This window comes from Somniosus microcephalus, chromosome 4, assembly GCF_052327205.1.
Source record: "Somniosus microcephalus isolate GS21.2 chromosome 4, FLI_Smic_1.0, whole genome shotgun sequence".
Classification (NCBI taxonomy): Eukaryota; Metazoa; Chordata; class Chondrichthyes; order Squaliformes; family Somniosidae; genus Somniosus; species Somniosus microcephalus.
This window is the reverse complement of record NC_140990.1, coordinates 156,112,691-156,137,803: the sequence shown is the minus strand read 5'-3', so window position 1 is coordinate 156,137,803 and position 25,113 is coordinate 156,112,691. Positions and strand designations below refer to the sequence as shown.

General features: G+C 48.5%; 1 protein-coding gene across 2 annotated transcripts in view; it reads left to right on the top strand.

Moving 5' to 3' along the window:
- Positions 1–25,113, top strand: part of trpm2 (transient receptor potential cation channel, subfamily M, member 2) — a 337,017-nt gene that overhangs the window by 244,043 nt on the left and 67,861 nt on the right. For both annotated transcript variants that reach the window (XR_015078103.1, XM_085985384.1), the window contains exons 21-27: positions 3,218–3,389; positions 5,026–5,206; positions 6,041–6,222; positions 7,557–7,689; positions 8,143–8,233; positions 9,710–9,797; positions 13,714–13,862. Coding sequence is in view for 1 of the 2 variants with exons in the window: in XM_085985384.1 (XP_085841510.1) it covers positions 3,218–3,389; positions 5,026–5,206; positions 6,041–6,222; positions 7,557–7,689; positions 8,143–8,233; positions 9,710–9,797; positions 13,714–13,862 (996 nt within the window). In the remaining variant the exon portion in view is untranslated. The remainder of the gene's footprint in view (positions 1–3,217; positions 3,390–5,025; positions 5,207–6,040; positions 6,223–7,556; positions 7,690–8,142; positions 8,234–9,709; positions 9,798–13,713; positions 13,863–25,113) is intronic.

Sequence of the window (25,113 nt, the reverse complement as noted above, 5' to 3'; positions counted from 1 at the left end):
ATATTTCTCTGGAATGCCCTCCCTGAACCTCACCACCTCTCTACCTCCCTTTCCTCTTTTAAGACGCTCCTTAAAACCTACCTCTTTGACCAAGCTTTTGGTCGTCTGTCCTGATATCTCCTTCTGTGGCTCGGTGTCAAAAATGTTTTTTATTGATCTTGTTATAAGCACCTTGGGACGGTTTTACTACATTAAATGCGCTATATAAATGTAAGTTGTTGTTGTTGAGTGAGAATACATTATGTTGGTATATTTAACACCTCGGCTTTTTGTCAGTATACTTTTTTTGACTGCTGACTATTGAATGTTTGCTCCTGCATGGCACACACATCAAGAAAGGCTCAAAGACTGCTGTTCTGGATGGCAGCCACTGCCCATGGACCTGTAGCCTAGTAGGATCCAGCCCAGGAGAGAGGCAGAGGCAAAGTTTGGAAATCAGGGGAATTATTTTGGCCAAAGGGTGAAAACAAGCGCCAAATGGGTGCTGTGCCTGTTTGAAAATCTGGATTTAGCGCACAATTTTGGTGCTAATTGGTAATTACCATAATTTGAACTTACCTGGAGGTTTTAAATGAATATTTTGCATCTGTGTTCACCATGGAGAAGGACGATGTAGACATAGAAATCAGGCAGGGGGACTGTGATATACTTGAACATATTAGCATCGAGAGGGAGGAGGTACTGGCGGTTTTAGCAGGCTTAAAAGTGGATAAATCCCCAGGCCCGGACGAGATGTATCCCAGGCTGCTGTGTGAGGCAAAGGAGGAGATTGCAGGGGTTCTGACACAAATTTTCAGAACCTCTCTGGCCACAGGGGAGGTGCCAGAGGACTGGAGAACAGCTAACGTAGTACCATTATTCAAGAAGGGTAGTAGGGATAAACCAGGGAATTACAGGCCAGTGAGCCTAACATCAGTGGTAGGGAAATTATTGGAAAAAATTCTGAGGGACAGAATTAGTCTCCACTTGGAGAGGCGAGGATTAATCAGGGATAGTCAGCATGGCTTTGTCAAGGGAAGATCATGTCTGACTAATTTGATTGAATTTTTCAAGGGGGTGACTAGGTGTGTGGATGAGGGTAGTGCAGTGGATGTGGTATACATGGATTTCAGTAAGGCTTTCGATAAAGTCCCGCATAGGAGACTGGTCAAGAAGGTAAGAGCCCATGGGATCCAGGGTGCCTTGGCACATTGGATCCAAAACTGGCTTAGTGGCAGAAGGCAGAGGGTGATGGTCGAAGGTTGTTTTTGTGACTGGAAGCCTGTGTCCAGTGGGGTACCGCAGGGATCGGTGCTGGGTCCCTTGCTGTTTGTGGTCTACATTAATGATTTGGATGTGAATGTAAAAGGTATGATCAGTAAGTTCGCAGATGACACGAAAATTGGTGGGGTGGTAAATAGCGAGGAGGGTAACCTCAGTCTGCAGGATGATATAGATGGGTTGGTCAGATGGGCGGAACAGTGGCAAATGGAATTTAACCCTGAAAAGTGTGAGGTGCTGCATTTTGGAGGGACTAACAAGGCAAGGGAATACACAATGAATGGTAAGACCCTAGGAAAGACAGAGGATCAGAGGGACCTTGGTGTGCATGTACATAGATCCCTGAAGGCAGCAGAACAGGTGGATAAGGTGGTTAAAAAGGCATATGGGATACTTGCCTTCATTAGCCGAGGCATAGAATATAAGAGCAGGGAGGTTATGATGGAGCTGTACAAAATGCTGGTTAGGCCACAGCTGGAATACTGTGTGCAGTTCTGGTCGCCACACTATAGGAAGGATGTGATTGCTTTGGAGAGGGTGCAGAGGAGATTCACCAGGATGTTACCTGGGCTGGAGCGCTTCAGCTATGAAGAAAGACTGGACAGGCTGGGGTTGTTTTCCTTGGAGCAGAGAAGGCTGAGGGAGGACCTGATTGAGGTGTACAAAATTATGAGGGGCATAGATAGGGTAGATAGAAAGGAACTTTTTCCCTTAGTAGAGGGGTCAATAACAAGGGGGCATAGATTCAAGGTAAGGGGCAGGAGGTTTAGAGGGGATTTGAGGAAGAACTTTTTCACCCAGAGCGTGGTTGGAATCTGGAACTCACTGCCTGAAAGGGTGGTAGAGGCAGGAACCCTCACAACATTCAAGAAGCATTTGGATGAGCATTTGAAATGCCATAGCATACAAGGCTACGGACCAAATGCTGGAAAATGGGATTAGATTAGACAGGGCCTGATGGCCGGCGCGGACGCGATGGGCCGAAGGGCCTCTTTCTGTGCTGTATGACTCTATGATTCTAAAGCAGACACCCGCAGGTTTAGCACTCAAGTGCTGATTAGACACAATTTTCGTGGAGCAGTATATGTGGGCTCCTTGCACCCACTTCCATTGAAGGCGTGGAGTGGGCTGGCTAACACACAGCGGCACATTTCAGGATAGCTCAGGGACCGAGGGAGAGGGCGCACAGGTTCTCGGGCATGGCACTGGAGGTCCTGATGGAGGAGATCCAGAGGAGGAGGGATGTCCTGTACCCGCGGGGGAGGGGGGGGCGGAGGGGAAGGACACCACCTCACTCTCCTCGCCCTCCTGTCCCTCTCTCCTGCGGTAGCTGGTGCTGCTCTGCCTGGCGTCATGTCCTCCTCCCATTCCTCAACCAGACCAAGGGGGACCCCATCAAGATCCCAATGACCAAGCACTCCCTTTCTCCTGGTGACTCCTATAAGGTGTCCAATAAGGGGCAGTAGCACAGCACTCACTCTTTTTAGGTGAAGTCCTCAGAGAATTTGCAGAATAAATGTTGATCGAGTGTTGAAATCTTGACAAAGTGTCCCAGAGATTCTCCCGATGTGTTTCAGAAGTCTTCTTCATAGCTCCAGTGGCAATGACCATGATAGGGTGAGTATCCCTTTAAGTAGCGCTTGAAATCTACATCAATGCCTTGTTTACTCCCAAACAGCTGTTAGGAGAGGGCATTCGGACTCTGCTAAAGTGCCGTGCAGCCTCCTTAATGAGCCCTTTAGCAACCCTCCGGGCAGCCGTTCCTAGCATGTGGTTCAACTCCTTTACCAAGATGGCGTCTTGCGTTAAATGTTGGCTAAACCGGCGTTTCAGTTTAAGAACACATCTTGGCCACCTTGGAGATTCTTTAGCACCTGAACGCGCTGCTGAAAATTGCCCCCAAGATGTGTTCAGAACCTTTTCCTGGGATGTACAATGCATCTTTTTTTTTCTGTAGATGAAGGATATCTTCTTCTTTCTGTTCTTGCTGGTTTTGGCGATCGTGGCTTATGGTGTAGCCAAGCAGGGCATCCTCATCCACAACGAGCAACGCCTGGACTGGATATTCCAAGGGGTTGTGTACCAGCCGTACTTAATGATATTTGGAGAGATCTCAACTGATGTCAGCTGTAAGCTCACTCTTCAATTGGATATGTGAAGTCACCCGAGTAAAGAAAAGATTTGCATTTGTATCGCCCCTTTCACAACCTACGGACGTCCCAAAGCGCTTTACAGCCAATGACATCATTTTGAAGTGTGGTCACTGTTGTAATGTAGGAAACACAGCAGCCAATTTGCACACAGCAAGCTCCCACAAAAAGCAATGTGATAATAACCAGATAATCTGATTTTTTAGTGATGTTGATTGAGGAATAAATATTGACCAGGATAAACTCCCCTGCTCTTCTTCGAAATAGTGTCATGGGATCTTTTGCATCCACCTGAGAGGGCAGACAGGGCCTCGGTTTAATGTCTTATCTGAAAGACGGCACCTCTGACATTGCAGCATTGCATGTCGGCTTGAACCCACAACCTTCATGAATCAGAGGTGTGAGTGCTACCTACTGAGCCACAGCTGCCACCTGACACAGTGCTGAGCCTTGGCTTCCCTTGGCCAAGTTTGGGAGGTCAGTAAACATCTCTGCATGGTATGACAGTTCTTGAGGTGCTAGAGGTCGCACTGACTCTTTCAGCAACACCCCTTTTATCTATGGTGCTTCCTGGTCTCATCCCCAGTGTTCTTTCTGTTTTAACCCTTGCATTAGTCAGCAGAATCTCCCTGAATGTACCAGCGAATCTAGGTGCCGTTCCTGACTCCCTCCCATCATACCAGCCGAGGCTGCTCCTCCTTCAGACCTTCTTCCACTTGTGGCTTCAACTCTCCAGGAAGTCATGTCCCCCTTTAGCCAGTGGTGGCCTTTTAAGGGCTGCACCAACACTCAAACTCCCTCCCTCCCAGCGGCAGGTTCCATCCCAGCCAATACTCAGCTGAGTGCCAACTGGGATGCTGTAAGTGGCCTCAGTGCTCGTAGGTTTGGGATGGGGAAATATCAGCTCTGTGACTCCTGCTACCAAGGGTGAGGACTAGATTGGGGATTGGATGTAATGGCCATTACCTCCTGGCACTAACCATCCAGTATCACATGGCCACGTGGGTGAGTTATTGGAGGGTGCCTGGTGCCTGTAGAAATATAGCCCAGTGAGAATCAGCGCCATCAAGAGAGGCGGGTCAAGCACTTCCATTAGAGGGTGTGGTAGTGTAGTGGTTATGTGACTGGACTAATAGTCTGAAGTAGAACATGAGTTCAAATCCCAACATGTACTAAGAATTTGCATTCAGTTTTTTAAAATCTGGAAATAAAAAGCTGGTATCAGTAAAAGTGACCATGAAGCTGTCAGATTGTTGTAAAACGTGTTTTGGGAAGGAAATCTGCCGTCCATACCCGGTCTGGCCTATATGTGACTCCAGTCCACACACCAACTCTTAACTGCCTTCTGAAGTGGCCTAGCAAGCCACTCTAGTGCATCAAACTACAGGAGCAGTTCAAGAAGAAGGCCCAACACCACCTTCTCAGGGCGACTGGGGATGGGCAATAAATGCCAGCCTTTCCAGTGACGCCCACAACCCAAGAATGTATTTTTAAATTGGAAAAACAACAAAAGGAGTGCAAGAATATAATTGCTACAGTCACTATACTGGCTGCTTGTTTGTGGATGTACTAGTTACAATTATCAACTAAACATCTTTTATTTTCCTTACTAAAGTTTCAAGTTTTGACCTCAGTCAGTGCACTGTGAATGGCACTGATCCCTACCAGCCAAAGTGTCCTGAGCATGACAGCGACAGTGCTCCAGTCTTCCCTGAGTGGCTAACCATCATCCTGCTCTGTCTCTACCTGCTTTTCACCAACATCCTGCTGCTCAACCTGTTGATTGCGATGTTCAAGTAAGTGATCGCAATATCATTAGGTTTAGAGTAGTAATGGAAAAGGACAAGAAACAATCAACTGGAAGAGGGCTAATTTCAGTGAGTTGAAAAGGGGATCTGGCCAAGGTGGATGGAATCAAAGATAAGCAGGTACAGACTAGACACATTCCCACAAGGAAGGACATCCAAAGCTAGAGCCCCTTGGATGACAAAAGATAAAGCATATTGTGAGTGAGCAGGAGAGTGTGATTAGATTGGGTGGAATATTAAATGGTACGGGCAGTGAGCAGGAGAGTGAGATTAGACTGGGTGGGATATTAAAGGGTATGGGGAGCGAGCAGGAGAGTGAGATTAGAATGAATGGGATATTAAAGGGTATGGGGAGTGAGCAGGAGAGTGGGATTAGAATGAATGGGATATTAAAGGGTATGGGGAGTGAGCAGGAGAGTGGGATTAGAATGAATGGGATATTAAAGGGTATGGGGAGCGAGCAGGAGAGTGGGATTAGACTGGGTGGGATATTAAAGGCTATGGGGAGTGAGCAGGAGAGTTGGATTAGACTGGGTGGGATATTAAAGAGTGTGGGGAGCGAGTAAGAGAGTGAGATTAGTTTTAGTGGTTCATGTGCAACAAAGACTCGTTGGGCCTATTTTTGTACTGGACTATTGTGTAATTCCACGGGCTTTGGACCTCAGTGAGAGATGCTGGGAAGATTGGGGAGAAACTTTTGATAAAAACGAAACGGTTGTTTGTGATTTTGGATGCCAAAGGGGCTCCTGGTCCATCAGGAAAAGCAGAGATATTTAAGCACCTCACTCACTTTCACCTTCTCTGCGTTCTTTCTTTACTCAGCTATACCTTTGAAGTGGTCCAGGAAAATACGGATAAGATCTGGAAGTTCCAGAGGTACTCGCTGATCGAGGAGTATTACAGCCGTCCGCCCGCACCCCCTCCCTTCATCATATTCAGTCACGCCTTTCTCTTATTTGAACATGTGACCCAGAAAAAACCAAAACAGAAGCACAAGAAATTCAGTAAGTGCCTTCCTCCGTTGGAAGCCTCACTGGGAATTATCCACTTTGGTAGGAAGAATAGAAAAGCAGGATAATTTTTAAAAGGTGAGAGACTGGGAAATGTTTGCATTCAGAGGGATTTGGGTGTCCTTGTACACGAATCACAGAAAGTTAACATGCAGCTACAGCAAGCAATTAGGAAAGCAAATCCTAATTCCATGGACATTGGACCTCCGTGACTGACCCTGGGGGGGATGGGGGAGAAACTTTGGTGAAAAAAGAAATGGTCGTTTGTGCTTTCAGACAAGCGTGTTGGGTATGTTGGCCTTTATTGCAAAGGGGGTTGGAGTATAAGAGTAAGGAAGTCTTGATGCATTAAAATAGGGCTTTAGTGAGGCCACACCTGGCGTACTGTGCACAGTTTTGGTCTCCTTACCAAAGGAAGGATATACTTGCCTTAGAGGGAGTGCAACGAAGGTTCACTAGATTGATTCCTATACTCTCTGGAGTTTAGAAGAATGAGAAGTGATCTCATTGAAACATATAAATTATTAGAGTGCTTGACAGGGTAAATGCTGAGAGGTTGTTTCCCCTGGCTGGAGTGTCTAGAACTAGGGGGCATTGTCTCTGGACAAGGGGTTGGCCATTTCGAACTGAGATGGATCAGAGGGTGGTGAATCTTTGGAATTCTCTACCCCAGAGGGCTGTGGATGCTCAGTCGATCTCAAGACAGAGATCGATAGATTTTTGGGTACTAAGGGAGTCAAGGCATATAGGGATAGGGTGGGAAAGTGGAGTTTTATTTTATTCTGCTCAGCCTGCACCACAGGCCATGGCCCTTGCATAGGCTTCTCTACAATTAGCATGTCTTTAAACGTAGTGCTTCAAAAATCTGCCTCAAAGACTTTAGAAGGGCCATTGGTGGTGAAGAGCTGCCCATCAGTTCAAGCACATGACACTGCTGCTTCAGGGAAACCTCGATTCACCAGCAGCATTTCTTCCTACGGCTGAAGGAATTGAGAGTGGGGGGGGGAAGAGGACTTACCGACTCTTGTAGCACGTGTCCATGTGTGTATGCTGGAGGGCCAGCTCTCACCAGGCCTGGTCGCGTTGGCACGGAGGCAGTGATTGCATTGCCGAGGGCCCATGGATGTGGGTTTGAGGCCTTTTCCAGAGGGATCCCAACAAAGGGGAGTGAAATTCCTCCTCAGCTTTTACAATGAAATTGTGGAGGGGAGGAATTTCAGCCCCTTCCTCGCTCTCGCCCACGCTCGCCCCTCCGCCCCAACCCGCCAAACGTCTGCAGCACAGAGATATCTAATCCGGAGACTGAGTTCTGCAAATGCCTCTTACAGAGAAGCAGCTGGATGAGAAAGAGGAAGCTGAGATTTTGTCCTGGGAGGCCATAATGAAGGAGAATTACCTGCTCAAACAGGAGCGCAATCAGAACCAGAGTCTAAACCAGCAGATCAGCTGCACCTTGGAAAAGTGAGTACATATGCTTCAAAAAAAACCCACCCCTGTCAGCCTGCTTCTTACTGCTCTCTGCCCTCTCCTCCTGCTCTCCTGAATGGGCTGACCCCCAGCCTGCGGGGGCCCTAGCACCAATACCTTGCCCATTTTGTCACATGTGTGCCTAAGATAGTGAGTGTCAGAAACATATTCTACCGATTTGGCACCACCGATCCTATCCTTATCCGATGTGCGCACTTTCCAGCGGAGCTCAACAGACCCTGACTGTCGAAAGGGGGAGTCTCCCCTCAAAACCAGCCTTTCATTTCCTCTCTTGCTTTTTCCTTCCATCCTCAGCCCAGCTCCAACTCTTAACCTGCACCAAGAACTATATGCATTTGTGTGCGAAAACCATCTCACCGCATTCTTCTGTCCTTCAAGGAGTTTTGACCCTTTCTTTTACAGCCTCTGCCTAATCGTGTTTTCCAGGGTGGACTCAGTGGCGGAGATACTTGACGTGACCAGAGAAAGCAACAAAGCCGGGGTGGTGGAGCAGAGAATTTCTCACCTGGAGGAACAGGTTCTCTTTATCGGGGAGGGATGGGTGGGCAAAGGGAGGGGGCGAGTGCAGGTACTACTCGCAGTGTTAATCATGTTAATTATATTTCCTAACCTCGCATTTCAGACTCAATGGCCTCGAAGGTCTGCAGGGTGGACATTTCCTGCAGGAAGTGCCGAGATGTGGCAGCTAGGACCTCCATCACTGGGGCCCTGCTTTCGCCAGCAATGCAGGTGTCTCCGTCACTGGGGCCCTGCTTTCCCCGGCAACGACAGGTGTCTCCATCACTGGGGCCCTGCTTTCCCCGGCAACGACAGGTGTCTCCATCACTGGGGCCCTGCTTTCCCCGGCAACGACAGGTGTCTCCATCACTGGGGCCCTGCTTTCCCCGGCAATGACAGGTGTCTCCATCACTGGGGCCCTGCTTTCCCCGGCAACGACAGGTGTCTCCATCACTGGGGCCCTGCTTTCCCCGGCAACAGCAGGTGTCCCCATCACTGGGGCCCTGCTTTCCCCGGCAACGACAGGTGTCTCCATCACTGGGGCCCTGCTTTCCCCGGCAATGACAGGTGTCTCCATCACTGGGGCCCTGCTTTCCCCGGCAACGACAGGTGTCCCCATCACTGGGGCCCTGCTTTCCCCGGCAACGACAGGTGTCCCCATCACTGGGGCCCTGCTTTCCCCGGCAACGACAGGTGTCTCCATCACTGGGGCCCTGCTTTCCCCGGCAATGACAGGTGTCTCCATCACTGGGGTCCTGCTTTCCCCGGCAATGACAGGTGTCTCCATCACTGGGGCCCTGCTTTCCCCGGCAACGACAGGTGTCTCCATCACTGGGGCCCTGCTTTCCCCGGCAACAGCAGGTGTCCCCATCACTGGGGCCCTGCTTTCCCCGGCAACAGCAGGTGTCCCCATCACTGGGGCCCTGCTTTCCCCGGCAACAGCAGGTGTCCCCATCACTGGGGCCCTGCTTTCCCCGGCAACGACAGCTGTCTCCATCACTGGGGCCCTGCTTTCCCCGGCAACGACAGGTGTCTCCATCACTGGGGCCCTGCTTTCCCCGGCAACAGCAGCGGTCTGTACCACTGCAGCCTTGTTATTGAGGCCAGAAGGTCTGGCTGGAGAGTGGTCTATGCAGGTTCCTCCACCCACCGCCACCCGCATTGCCCCTCCCTTCCCTGGAAACTTCTGGAAGGCTCCCCCTTTCCAAGGGAGCCTCATTATCAACATTTTCAGAAAATAATTCCAGGTCCTCTTTGGGAGTCCTCGTCACAATCCTGACCTGGATTTCCAACTTTCGGGGGCCTCTCTTCCGTCCCGTCACCCTTGATGACATGGATGCATCTTCCAATTTGCTCTACAACCTCTTTGCCTTCATTTTGGAGACTCTCAGTCCCACCAGATCCTGACCTCCCCTCCCCCAAGCGAATGAAGTTATTTTCTGTCAATCTGTAAATAATGGCTTTGCTAAGACTGTGCTATAATTTGGTCCTTTAGATGCTCCAGAGCACTCGGGCCTTAAACTGGATCATGAACGCACTCATGGAAAAGGATTTTGGCTCCAGGGAGAGTGCGCCTACCCTCGGTACGTTTTCTGTTCAGTACACTCTCTTCAACTCCCACCCTCCGGGACCCATGCCACATCCACCAGTAGTGGGGTAAAGAAAGTGTGGTAGGTGTGTAAAATAGATAAGGGAGAACCAGTGGATGTGGTGTATTTGGACTTTCAGAAGGCTTTCGATGAGGTCCCACACAAGAGATTAGCGTGCAAAATTAAGGCACATGGGATTGGGGGCAAGGTATTGACTTGGATAGAGAACTGGTTGGCGGACAGAAAGCAAAGAGTTGGAATAAACGGGTCGTTTTCCGAGTGGCAGGCAGTGACTAGTGGGGTACCGCAAGGATCGGTCCTAGGACCCCAGCTGTTCACAATATATATTAATGATCTGGACGAGGGAATTGGATGTAATATCTCCAAATTTGCAGACGACACAAAGCTGGGTGGGAGGGTATGCTGTGAGGAGGATGTCGGGAAACTCCAGTCCGATTTGGACAGGTTGGGTGATTGGGCAGAAACATGGCAAATGCACTATAATGTGGATAAATGTGAGGTTATCCACTTTGGTGGCAAAAACAGGAAGGCAGATTATTATTTGAATGGCAATAGATTGGGAGAAGGGGAAGTGCAAAGAGACCTGGGGGTCCTTGTGCACCAGTCGCTGAAGGTAAGCATGCAGGTGCAGCAGGCGGTTAAGAAGGCAAATGGTATGTTGGCCTTCGTAGCAAGAGGGTTCGAGTACAGGAACAAGGATGTCTTGCTGCAGTTGTACAGGGCCTTGGTGAGACCGCACCTTGAGTATTGTGTGCAGTTTTGGTCGCCTTATCTGAGGAAGGACGATCTTGCCATGGAAGGAGTGCAGCGAAGATTCACCAGGCTGATACCTGGGATGGCAGGAATGACGTATGAGGAGAGATTGTGTTGATTGTGCTTATACTCACTGGAGTTTAGAAGATTGAGAGGGGATCTCATCGAAACCTATAAAATTCTGTCAGGTCTGGACAGACTAGATGCAGGAAGGATGTTTCTGATGGCCGGGGAGTCCAGAACCAGGGGTCATAGTCTAAGGATAAGGGGTAAGCCATTTAGGACTGAAATGAGGAGGAATTTCTTCACCCAGAGAGTGGTGAACCTGTGGAATTCTCTGCCACAGAGGGCGGTGGAGGTCAGTTCATTAAATATATTCAAGAAAGAGTTGGATATATTTCTTGAGGCTAAAGGGATCAAGGGATATGGGGAAAAGGCAGGGACAGGGTACTGAATTTGGATGGTCAGCCATGATCACATTGAATGGCGGAGCAGGCTCGAAGGGCCGAATGGCCTACTCCTGCTCCTATCTTCTATGTTTCTATGTTTAATCTGATTTCTTTCACCAGCGTCACCATCTCAGCCAGATGGTTTAAAAGATAAGGAGCATTCCAAACGGGGAATACTGGCGGATTTGCCAGTTGAACCTCAAGCAGCCGGTAACTGATGGTGTTCCCTGCATTAACCTGTCAGTAAGGGCTTGGGTTTGGAGGAACACAGTAGAGCTGGAAGCTCAATGGATCGATCTCAGCAGGGTCCATGGTTACTTTTCTGGGCGGTGTATCAAGTATCATGCAGGAGTGTCTTCATGGGTGACATTGGGGGAATATTGGAGGCTGAGGGGGCCCATTAATCGCCAGAGATCGCGAGCTGCTGATATTAATGGATGTATCTGATTTAGGATTTATCCACCAATGAATCAACAGTGTTGAGATGAGCCTCAAACCTTCTGGGCCTGGCCCACGAACTGCAGACAGGACTAATCAGCGAGCACGCTGGATTGTCCTGCTTTCTATCGCCCATTTTAAGTTTTGGGATGCCAGGAAAAGTAAAAAGGAGCAGCATGACCTAATGCCACAAAACTGGTCTGAAAAAAGGCTCCACAGCCTGGATGGATCTGCTGCAGCTACCCCCTAGGTTAGGGCTCACACAGCGTCTCCACAATCATCAAAGCAAATACAAAATAATGCACATGCTGGAATCAGACATGAGAACAGGAAAAGGCTGGAAACAGAATTAATATTTCAGGTTAATGACCTTCCATCAGAATCCAATGGAACAGAGGGAGCTTTACTCTGTATCTAACCAGTGCTGTACCTGCCCCGGGAGTGTTTGATGGGACAGTGTAGCGGGAGCTTTACTCTGTATCTAACCCGTGCTGTACCTGCCCCAGGAGTGTTTGATGGGACAGTGTAGGGGGATCTTTACTCTGTATCTAACCCGTGCTGTACCTGTCCTGGGAGTGTTTGATGGACAGTGTAGAGGGAGCTTTACTCTGTATCTAACCCGTGCTGTACCTGCCCTGGGAGTGTTTGATGGGACAGTGTAGAGGGAGCTTTACTCTGTATCTAACCCGTGCTGTACCTGCCCTGGGAGTGTTTGATGGGACAGTGTAGAGGGAGCTTTACTCTGTATCTAACCAGTGCTGTACCTGCCCTGGGAGTGTCTGATGGGACAGTGTAGAGGGAGCTTTACTCTGTATCTAACCAGTGCTGTATCTGCCCTGGGAGTATCTGATGGGACAGTGAAGTGGGAGCTTTACTCTGTATCTAACCCGTGCTGTACCTGCCCTGGGAGTGTTTGATGGACAGTGTAGAGGGAGCTTCACTCTGTATCTAACCAGTGCTGTACCAGCCGTGGGAGTGTCTGATGGGACAGTGTAGAGGGAGCTTTACTCTGTATCTAACCCGTGCTGTACCTGCCCTTGGAGTGACTGATGGGACAGTGTAGTGGGAGCTTTACTCTGTATCTAACCCGTGCTGTACCTGCCCTGGGAGTGTTTGATGGGACAGTGTAGTGGGAGCTTTACTCTGTATCTAACCCGTGCTGTACCTGCCCTGGGAGTGTTTGATGGGACAGTGTAGAGGGAGCTTTACTCTGTATCTAACCTGTGCTGTACATGTCCTGGGAGTGTATGATGGGACAGTGTAGAGGGAGCTTTACTCTGTATCTAACCAGTGCTGTACCTGCCCTGGGAGTGTCTGATGGGACAGTGTAGAGGGAGCTTTACTCTGTATCTAACCAGTGCTGTATCTGCCCTGGGAGTGTTTGATGGGACAATGTAGAGGGAGCTTTACTCTGTATCTAACCCGTGCTGTACCTGCCCTGGGAGTGTTTGATGGACAGTGTAGAGGGAGCTTTACTCTGTACCTAACCAGTGCTGTACCAGCCGTGGGAGTGTCTGATGGGACAGTGTAGAGGGAGCTTTACTCTGTATCTAACCTGTGCTGTACCTGCCCTAGGAGTGTCTGATGGGACAGTGTAGTGGGAGCTTTACTCTGTATCTAACCCGTGCTGTACCTGCCCTAGGAGTGTTTGATGGGACAGTGTAGAGGGAGCTTTACTCTGTATCTAACCCGTGCTGTACCTGCCCTGGGACTGTTTGATGGGACAGTGTAGTGGGAGCTTTACTCTGTATCTAACCCGTGCTGTACCTGCCCTGGGGGTGTTTGATGGGACAGTGTAGAGGGAGCTTTACTCTGTATCTAACCCGTGCTGTACCTGCCCTAGGAGTGTTTGATGGGACAGTGTAGAGGGAGCTTTACTCTGTATCTAACCCACGCTGTACCTGCCCTGGGAGTGTTTGATGGGACAGTGTAGAGGGAGCTTTACTCTGTATCTAACCCACGCTGTACCTGCCCTGGGAGTGTTTGATGGGACAGTGTAGAGGGAGCTTTACTCTGTATCTAACCCGTGCTGTACCTGCCCTGGGAGTGTTTGATGGGACAGTGTAGTGGGAGCTTTGCTCTGTATCTAACCCACGCTGTACCTGCCCTGGGAGTGTTTGGTACTGGCATTGAGTGCCTGAAATGGAACATGTTCCACTCTCCAGCAGTAGTGTCCCTATGTTGCTGAGCACTCAGCGAGACGGTGGATTGATAGTGTTGGACAATGCCATTTATTTTGTTTTATTCAGTAATTACTGACAGCAAAAATAAAGAGGAAGATATTGAGGATGAAGAGAAGGATTCCAAGCCTCTGTACCATGTTAATGCCCGAAGCTTGATGTACCCAGAAACCAACATTGAACGTTTCCCTGTGCCCGATGAGAAGGTCCCTTGGGAGGTATGGAATGTTGCTGGGATCTGTGTCACTCTCCACATTCCCACATGTGTCTGCTTTAATTTCTGTTCCCAGAGCTTGGTTCTGTTGTCAGTCGGCCCTATCTTTACATGTACAGTTCAAATACTGTATGTCAGCCAGGTCCTGTCTCCTCAGTGACTCCAGCGCAGGGCCAGGTCAGGAAGCCCATTTTCTTGCTAATGCCACGCTTAGTGTCAGCTGTGGCTCAGTGGGTAGCACACTCGCCTCTGAGTCAGGAGGTTGTGGGTTCAAGTCCCACTCCAGAGACTTGAGCACAAAAATCTAGGCTGACACTCCAGTGCAGTACTGAGGGAGTGCTGCACTGTCAGAGGTGCCGTCTTTCAGATGAGACAGCAAACCGAGGCCCCGTCTGCTCCCTCAGGCGGACGTAAAAGATCCCATGGCACTATTTCGAAGAAGAGCAGGGGATTATCCCTGGCCAATATTTATCCCTCAATCAACATCTAAAAAAACAGATTATCTGGTCATTGTCACATTGCTGTTTGTGGGATCTTGCTGTGTGCAAATTGGCTGCTGCGTTTCCTACATTACAACAGTGACTACACTTCAAAAGGTACTTCATTGGCTGTAAAGCGCTTTGGGACAACCGGTGGACGTGAAAGGCGCTATAGAAATGCATGTCTATCTCTCTTCTCTCAGATGGAATACAGACTGTGAGCAATAGAAACAACGGTGTTTGATTAAACACAAAATAATGTAGGTGGTTCACTCGCAGCCATTCCCCTTGGTTGTGGATCACACATTGCAACTGTTAGGAAATATTTAATTAGATGGGACTGCTATTGATTTCTCTTCATATTAATTTCTTTATATTAACTGTGTCCAGTAACTTTTCAATTGTAGCTGATCTCACTCCCAGTTTGATTGTCCCTTTGATACAACCAGTTCCTATAACTGACTTGTAACAAGTCCTTGAGCACTTAGTGGCTCGAGTGGATGTGTAGACCAAGGTACATTATTCGTCTTTTAACTTCACTGGGACACAGGAGAAGAGCAATATTTTTATGATGGTTCGATGAAGGTGGCAGGAGAGGGTTGTATTGATCAGACATAAACGGCTGCATGGAAAGGCAACCTTGTAAGGTGACATCTCTCACCTAGGGTGATGGAAATGTAACTCTCTCAGAGATGGTTAAAGATCTTTGATAGCGCAGCAAAACATTCCCATCGAAGCCGCTCCCTCTGGTACATTAACTGTCCCATCGATGTCTATCCCTCTGATACACTAACGCTCCCATTGAAGCCCCTCCCACTGATACACTATCTCTTCCATTGAAGCCCCTCCCTCCAGTACACAAACTCTCCCATTGAAGCCCATCCATCTAGTTCACTAACTCTCTCACTGGAGCCCCTCCCTCTGATAAACTAACACTCCCATTGAAGCCCCTCCCTCTGATACACTAACTCTCCCATTGAAGCCTCTCCCTCTGGTACACTAACTGTCTCATTGAAGCCCCTCCCGCTGGTACACTAACTTTCCCATTGAAGCCCCTCCCACTCGTGCACTGACTCTCTCATTGAAGCCCCTCCCTCTGGTACACTAACTTTCCCATTGAAGCCCCTCCCTCTAGAACACTGACTCTTGCATTGAAGCCCCTCCCTCTGGTACACTAACTCTCGCATTGAAGCCCCTCCCTCTAGTACACTAACTCTCCCATTGAAGCCCCTCCCTCTGGTACACTAACTCTCGCATTGAAGCCCCTCCCTCTGGTACACTAACACTCGCATTGAAGCCCCTCCCTCTAGTACACGAACTCTCCCATTGAAGCCCATCCATCTGGTACACTAATTCTCCCATTGAAGCCCATCCATCTGGTACACTAATTCTCCCATTGAAGCCCCTCCCTCTAGTACATTAACTCTCCCATTGAAGCCCATCCCTCTGGTACACTAACTCTCCCATTGAAGCCCCTCCCTCTGGTACACTAACTCTCCCATTGAAGCCCCTCCCTCTGGTACACTAACTCTCTCATTGAAGCCCTGCCCTCTGATACACTAACTCTCCCATTGAAGCCCCTCCCTCTGATACACTAACACTCACATTGAAGCCCCTCCCTCTGGTTCACTAACTCTCCCATTGAAGCCCCTCCCTCTGATACACTAACTCTCGCATTGAAGCCCCTCCCTCTGATACACTAACTCTCCCATTGAAGCCCCTCCCTCTGATACACTACTGGGTCTGCGACAGGTGGTGAGGGAACCAACAAGAGGGAAAAACCTACTTGATCTCGTCCTCACCAATCTACCTGTTAGAGATGCATCTGTCCATGACAGCATTGGTGAAAGTGACCACCGCACAGTCCTTGTGGTGACGAAGTCCCGTCTTCATGTTGAGGATACCCTCCACCGTGTTGTGTGGCAATACCACTGTGCTAAATGGGACAGATTTCGAACAGATCTGGCAACTCAAAACAGGGCATCCATGAGGCTCTGTGGGCCATCAGCAGCAGCAGAATTGTATTCAACCACAATCTGTAACCTCATGGCCCGGCATATCCCTCACTCTACCATTACCATCAAGCCGGGAGATCAACCCCGGTTTAATGAAGAGTGCAGGAGAGCATGCCGGGAACAGCACCAGGCATACCGAAAAATGAGGTGTCAACCTGGTGAGGCTACAACATAGGACTACTTGCATGCCAAACAACGGAAGCAACATGCGATAGACAGAGCTAAGCGATCTCACAACCATCGGATCAAATCAAAGCTCTGCAGTCCTGCCACATCCAGTCGTGAGTGGTGGACAATTAAACAGTTAACAGGAGGAGGAGGCTCCAAAAATATCCCCATCCTCAATGATGGTGGAGCCCAGCACGTGAGTGCAAAAGAGAAGGCTGAAGCATTTGCAACTATCTTCAGCCAGAAGTGCCGAGTGGATGATCCATCTCGGCCTCCTCCTGAGGTCCCCAGCATCACAGATGCCAGTCTTCAGCCCATTCAATTCACTCCACGTGATGTCAAGAAACGGCTGAAGACACTGGACACTGCAAAGGCTCTGGGCCCTGACAACATTCTGGCAATAGTACTGAAGACTTGTGCTCCAGAACTAGCTGCGCCCCTAGCCAAGCTGTTCCAGTCCAGCTACAACACTGGCATCTACCCGGCAATGTGGAAAATTGCCCAAGTATGTCCTGTCTACAAAAAGCAGGACAAATCCGACCCGGCCAATTACCGTCCCATCAGTCTACTCTCGATCATCAGCAAAGTGATGGAAGGTGTCGTCGACAGTGCTATCAAGCGGCACTTACTCAGCAATAACCTGCTAACTGACGCCCAGTTTGGGTTCCGCCAGGGCCACTCAGCTCCTGACCTCATTACAGCCTTGGTCCAAACATGGACAAAAGAGCTGAACTCAAGAGGTGTGGTGAGAGTGACTGCCCTTGACATCAAGGCAGCATTTGATCGAGTGTGGCATCAAGGAGCCCTAGCAAAATTGAAGTCAATGGGAATCAAGGGGAAAACTCTCCATTGGTTGGATTCATACCTAGCACAAAGGAAGTTGGCTGTGGTTGTTGGAGGTCATTCATCTCAATCACATGACATCACTGCACGAGTTCCTCAGGGCAGTGTCCTAGGCCCAACCATCTTCAGCTGTTTCATCAATGACCTTCCCTCCATCATAAGGTCAGAAGTGGGGATGTTCGCTGATGATTGCACACTGTTCAGCACCATTTGAGACTCGTCAGATACTGACGCAGTCCGTGTCCATATGCAGCAAGACCTGGACAACATTCAGACTTGGGCTGACAAGTGGCAAGTAACATTCGCACCACACAAGTGCCAGGCAATAACCATCTCCAACAAGCGAGACTCTAACCATCTCCCCTTGACATTCAATGGCATTACCATCGCTGAGTCCCCCACTATCAACATCCTGGGGGTTACCATTGATCAGAAACTGAACTGGACCAGCCATATAAATACTGTGGCTACAAGAGCAGGCCAGAGGCTGGGAATTCTGCGGCGAGTGTCTCACCTCCTGACTCCCCAAAGCCTTTCCACCATCTACAAGGCACAAGTCAGGAGTGTGATGGAATATTCTCCACTTGCCTGGATGAGTGCAGCTCCAACAACACTCAAGAAGCTCGACACCATTCAGGATAAAGCAGCCCGCTTGATTGGCACTCCATCCACCACCTTCAACATTCACTCCCTCCACCACTGGCGCACTGTGGCTGCAGTGTGTACCATCTACAAGATGCACTGCAGCAACTCACCAAAGCTCCTTCAACAGCACCTTCCAAACCCGCGACCTCTACCACTTAGAAGAACAAGGGCAGCAGACGCATGGGAACATCACCACCTACAAGTTCCCCTCCAAGCCACACACCATCCTGACTTGGACCTGAATCGTCGTTCCTTCACTGTCGCTGGGCCAAAATCCTGGAACTCCCTTCCTAACAGCATTGTGGGTGTAACTACACCATATGGACTGCAGCGGTTCAAGAAGGCGGCTCACCACCATCTTCTCAAGGGCAATTAGGGAAATGCACTAAATGCAGGCCGAGCCAGCCAGCGACGCACACAATGAATTAAAAAAAACACTAACTCTTCCATTGAAGCCTCTCCCTCTGATGCACTAACTCTCGCATTGAAGCCCCTCCCTCTGATACACTACCTCTTCCATTGAAGACCCTCCCTCTGGTTCACTAACTCTCCCATTGAAGCCCCTCCCTCTGGTTCACGAGCTCTCCCATTGAAGCCCCTCCCACTGGTACACTAACTTTTCCATTGAAGTCCCTCCCTCTGGTTCACTAACTCTCCCATTGAAGCCCCTCCCTCTGGTACACTAACTCTCCCATTGAAGCCCCTCCCTCTGTTACACAAACTTTCCCATTGAAGCCCCTCCCTCTGGTACACTAACTCTCCCATTGAAGCCCCACCCTCTGTTACGCAAACTCTCCCATTGAAGCCCCTCCCTCTGTTGCACAAACTTTCCCATTGACGCACCTCCCTCTGTTACACAAACGCTCCCATTGAAGCCCCTCCTTCTGGTACACTAACTCTCCCATTGAAGCCCCTCCCTCTGGTACACTAACTCTTCCATTGAAGCCCCTCCTTCTGGTAAACTAACTCTCCCATTGAAGCCCCTCCCTCTGGTACACTAATTCTTCCATTGAAGCCCCTCCTTCTGGTAAACTAACTCTCCCTTTGAAGCCCCTCCCTCTGGTACACTAACTCTCCCATTGAAGCCCCTCCCTCTCGTACACTAACTCTCCATCGAAGCCCCTCCCTCTGGTACACTAACTCTCCCATTGAAGCCCCTCCCTCTGATACACTAACTCTCCCATTGAAGCCCCTCCCTCTGGTACACTAACTCTCCATCGAAGCCCCTCCCTCTGGTACACTAACTCTCCCATTCAAGCCCCTCCTTCTGGTACACTAACTCTCGCATTGAAGCCCCTCCCTCTGGTACACTAACTCTCCCATTGAGCCCCTCCCTCTGGTACACTAACTCTCCCATTGAGCCCCTTCCTCTGGTACACTAACTCTCCTGTCGAATCCCCTCCTTCTGGTACACTAACTCTCTCATTGAAGCCCCTCCCTCTGAGACACTGACTCTCCCATTGAAGCCCCTCCCTCTGGTACACTAACTCTTCCATTGAAGCCCCTCCCTCTGGTACACGAACTCGCTCATTGAAGCCCCTCCCTCTGGTACACTAACTCTCCCATTGAAGCCCCTCCCTCTGGTACACTAACTCTTCCATTGAAGCCCCTCCCTCTGTTACACAAACTCTCCCATCGAAGCCCCTCCCTCTAATACTCTATCTCCCATTTAAGCCCCTCCCTCTAATACTCTATCTCCCATTGAAGCCCCTCCCTCTAATACACTATCTCCCATTGAAGCCCCTCCCTCTGGTACACTACCTCTCCCATTGAAACCCCTCCCTCTGTTACACAAACTCTCGCATTGAAGCCCCTCCCTCTGGTAAACTAACTCTCCCATTGAAGCCCCTCCCTCTGTTACACAAACTTTCCCATTGAAGCCCCTCCCTCTGTTAAACAAACTCTCCCATTGAAGTCCCTCCTTCTAGTACACTAACTCTCCCATTAAAGCCCCTCCCTCTGGTACACTAATTCTCCCATTGAAGCCCCTGCCTCTAGTACACTAACTCTCCCATTGAAGCCCCTCCCTCTGGTACACTAACGCTCCCATTGAAGCCCCTCCCTCTGGTACACTAACTCTCGCATTGAAGCCCCTCCCTCTAGTACACTGACTCTCGCATTGAAGCCCATCCATCTGGTACACTAACTCTCCCATTGAAGCCCCTCCCTCTGGTACACTAACTCTCGCATTGAAGCCCCTCCCTTTAGTACACTGACTCTCACATTGAAGCCCCTCCCTCTGGTACACTAACTCTCCCATTGAAGACCCTCCATCTGGTACACTAATTCTCCCATTGAAGCCCCTCCCTCTAGTACACTAACTCTCCCATTGAAGCCCATCACTCTGGTACACTAACTCTCCCATTGAAGCCCCTCCCTCTGATACACTAACACTCACATTGAAGCCCCTCCCTCTGGTTCACTAACTCTCCCATTGAAGCCCCTCCCTTTGATACACGAACTCTTCCATTGAAGCCCCTTCCTCTGGTACACTAACTCTCCCATTGAGACCCCTCCCTCTGTTACACAAACTCTCCCATTGAGGCCCCTCCCTCTGGCAAACTAACTCTCCCATTGAAGCCCCTCCCTCTGTTACACAAACTCTCCCATTGAAGGCCCTCCCTCTGGTACACTAACTCTCCCATTGAAGCCCTTCCCTCTGTTAAACAAACTCTCCCATTGAAGCCCCTCCTTCTAGTACACTAACTCTCCCATTAAAGCCCCTCCCTCTGGTACACTAACTCTCCCATTGAAGCCCCTCCCTCTGGTACACTAACTCTCCCATTAAAGCCCCTCCCTCTGGTACACTAACTCTCCCATTGAAGCCCCTCCCTCTGGTACACTAACTCTCCCATTGAAGCCCCTCCCTCTGGTACACTAACTCTCCCATTAAAGCCCCTCCCTCTGGTACACTAACTCTCCCATTGAAGCCCTTCCCTCCAGTACACTAACTCTCCCATTGAAGCCCTTCCCTCTCGTACACTAATTCTCCCATTGATGCCCTTCCCTCTAGTACACTAACTCTCCCATTGAAGCCCCTCTCTCTGGTACACTAACTCTCCCATTGAAGCCCCTCCCTCTGGTACAATAACTCTCCCATTGAAGCCCCTCCCTCTAGTACACTAACTCTCCCATTAAAGCCCCTCCCTCTGGTACACTAACTCTCCCATTGAAGCCCCTCCCTCTGGTACACTAACTCTCCCATTGAAGCCCCTCCCTCTGGTACACTAACTCTCCCATTGAAGCCCCTCCCCCTGGTACACCAACTCTCCCATTGAAACCCATCCCTCTGATACACTTACTCTCCCATTGAAGCCCCTTCCTCTGGTACACTAACTCTCCCATTGAAGCCCCTCCCTCTGATACACTAACTCTCCCATTGAAGCCCCTCCCTCTGGTACACTAACTCTCCCATTGAAGCCCCTCCCTCTGGTACACTAACTCTCCCATTGGAGCCCCTCCCTCTAATACTCTAACTCTTCCATTGAAGCCCATCCCTCTATTAGATGAACGCTCCCATTAAAGCCTCTCCCTCTGATACACTAACTCTCCCATTGAAGCCCCTCCCTCTGGTAGACGAACTCTCCCATTGAAGCCCCGCCCTCTAATACTCTATCTCCCATTGAAGCCCCTCCCTCTAATACTTTATCTCCCATTGAAGCCCCTCCTTCTGGTACACTAACTCTCCCATTGAAACCCCTCCCTCTGCTACACAAACTCTCCCATTGAAGCCCCTCCCTCTGGTAAACTAACTCTCCCATTGAAGCCCCACCCTCTGTTACACAAACTCTCCCATTGAAGCCCCTCCCTCTGGTACACTAACTCTCCCATTGAAACCCCTCCCTCTGTTACACAAACTCTCCCATTGAAGCCCCTCCCTCTGTTAAACTAACTCTCCCATTGAAGCCCCTCCCTCTATTACACAAACTCTCCCATTGAAGGCCCTCCCTCTGGTACACTAACTCTCCCATTGAAGCCCTTCCCTCTGTTAAACAAACTCTCCCATTGAAGCCCCTCCTTCTAGTACACTAACTCTCCCATTAAAGCCCCTCCCTCTGGTACACTAACTCTCCCATTGAAGCCCCTCCCTCTGGTACACTAACTCTCCCATTAAAGCCCCTCCCTCTGGTAGACTAACTCTCCCATTGAAGCCCCTCCCTCTGGTACACTAATTCTCCCATTGAAGCCCCTCCCTCTAGTACACTATCTCTCCCATTGAAGCCCCTCCCTCTGGTACACTAACTCTCCCATTGAAGCCCCTCCCTCTGGTACAATAACTCTCCCATTGAAGCCCCTCCCTCTGGTACACTATCTCTCCCAGTGAAGCCCCTCCCTCTATTAGATGAACACTCCCATTAAAGCCCCTCCCTCTGATACACTAACTCTCCCATTGAAACCCCTCCCTCTGATACACTAACTCTCCCATTGAAGCCCCTCCCTCTGGTACAATAACTCTCCCATTGAAGCCCCTCCCTCTAATACTCTAACTCTTCCATTGAAGCCCATCCCTCTATTAGATGAACACTCCCATTAAAGCCCCTCCCTCTGATACACTAACTCTCCCATTGAAACCCCTCCCTCTGATACACTAACTCTCCCATTGAAGCCCATCCCTCTATTAGATGAACACTCCCATTGAAGCCCCTCCCTCTGGTACAGTAATGCACACTCACACACTGGGTTCACTTTTTTAAATTAATTATATTGCTTCCAAGTTCTCTCAGCAAACTCTTAGAGAGTTGTCCAAAGGTGAGCTCTGTTATGGACTTTGATCCAACCCTGTGAGTAGAAAAAATGGATGTAACTAGCAGTAAGATAGATACAGAATCCGTATGAATTCAGTTAAAAGATAAGAAGGGATCCATCACCCTAATGAGGTGAGTAGTAGGCATAGAATAATAATCATGGGAGATTTCAACTACCCCCAAGTAATCTGGCAGGAAGGAGTAGCGAAAGGAGAAAAGGGAATCAAGTTTTTACAGTGTATACAGGACTCCTTTCTCATTCAGTACGTAAGAAGTCCAACAAGAAAAGATCACTGTTGGATATTGTAATGTTTAATGAACCAGAAAAGAAGAAGTAGCCAGTGTAGGACAGCATCTTAGTAGTAATGATCACACCATAGTAAGGTTCAAGATTAGGATCAAGAGTGACATAAATAGGACAAAGACTAAGGTAATAGATTGGAAAAGAGTAAATTATGAAGAAATGAGAGTGGAATTAAAGAAGGTAAACTAGGAGAAAATCTTGAAAAATAAAGAGGCAGAAAAACAGTAAAGATCTTTAAAATGGTAATCAATAGAGTTCAAGATAAATGTATCCCATTATAAGTCAAAAACAAGCAAGCTAATTATGGGGCACTGTAGATGAATAAAGAACTAAAGAGAAAGTTAATCTAAAGGAAAAGACAGTACTTAGATACTAAAAGGAAAGGAGGACAAACAGTAATACAAGGAACTCAGGAGAGAAGTTAAAACAAATCAGGAAGGCAAAGAGAAATTACAAAATCAAATAATTAAGGAATATAAAAAGAAATAATAAAGTGTTCTATAGACATAAAGAAATAGGGGAAAATTGGAACTAAAGAAAAAGGCATACACGCAGTACACAGACAATAAAGGAGGGAGTGACAGAAGAGAATATGAAGAGGTTAGGAAAGAAGTCAATAAAACGTCAATAAAACAATTAGGAAGGCAAAAAGAAACTACAATATTGAATTATCAAGGAATATATAAAGAAATAGTAAAGTACTCTACAGACACAAAAATAACAAAAGGAAAATCAGGATAGGGATGAGGCCACTAAGGGATACACCCAATAAACTCACCAGGTAATGACAGTGAAGTGGCAGAAATATTAAATAATTACTTTCCCTCAGTATTGAGCAGGGAGACTAACATGGTGGACATGACATTTGAAGAAGAGATCAGCAAGGATATAAAGACATGTAAGACAAGGATATAAAGACATAGTGGTTAGCACTATGCCTCACAGCGCCAGGGACCCGGGTTCGAATCTGGCCTCGGGTGACTGTCTGTGTGGAGTTTGCACATTCTCCCCGTGTTTGCGTGGGTTTCCTCCGGGTGCTCCGGTTTCCTCCCACAGTCCAAAGATGTGCGGGTTAGGTTGATTGGCTATGATTAATTGACCCTTAGTGTTAGGGGGATTAAATACGTGGGGTTACGGGGATAGGGTGGGATATGTGTTGGTGTAGGGGTTACGGGGATCGGGTGGGATATGTGTCGGTGCAGGCTCGATGGGCCGAAATGGCCTCTATCTGCACTGTGGGGTTTCTGTGATTCTGTGATTCTGTGAAGATAGAAAGGGGAGAGATTATTGATAAACTAATCAAACTTAGAGAGGATAAAACCCCTGGTCCAGATGGATTATGTCTGTGCATATTAAAAGAAGTTAGGGAAGGGATAGCAGGGGCACTATTACAGATATATAAAACTTCATTAAAAAAGGACTGGCAGACAGCTGATGTGATTCCCATATTTAAAAATGGAGATGGAACAAGTCCAGGGATCTATAGACCAGTTGGTGGTAGGAAAGATAATGTAATCTTTACTCAAAGATGTAACAGAAAAATATCCAGAAACTGAAAATATAATAAAGAGTAGTCAGCACAGATTCCAAAAAGAAAGGTCATGCTTGGCCAATTTTATTGAATTATTTGAAGAGGTAACAAAAAGGTCAGACAAGGGTAATGTAGTAGACGTAATATATTTGGATTCAATAAGGTGCCACATAGTAGACTCATGACTAAGGTCAGAGTTTATGGAGTCAGGGGACAAGTAGCAGAATGGATAGCAATTTGGCTAAAAAATAGAAAGCAGAGAGTAGGGCTAAAGGATAGTTTTTCAGATTGGAGGAAGGTAGAAAACGGTTTTCCACAAGGATCAGTGCTGCGGCCACAGTTATTCATAATTTATATTAATAATTTGGGCTTAGGAACAAGTAACTCAAATATCAAAATTTGCAGATGATACAAAGCTGGGGGTACAGCTAACACTGAGGAAGAATGTAACATAAGAAGACATTAGAAAACTTGCAGAATGGGCAGTTAAGTGGCAAATGAACTTTAACAAAAATAGAAGCATCA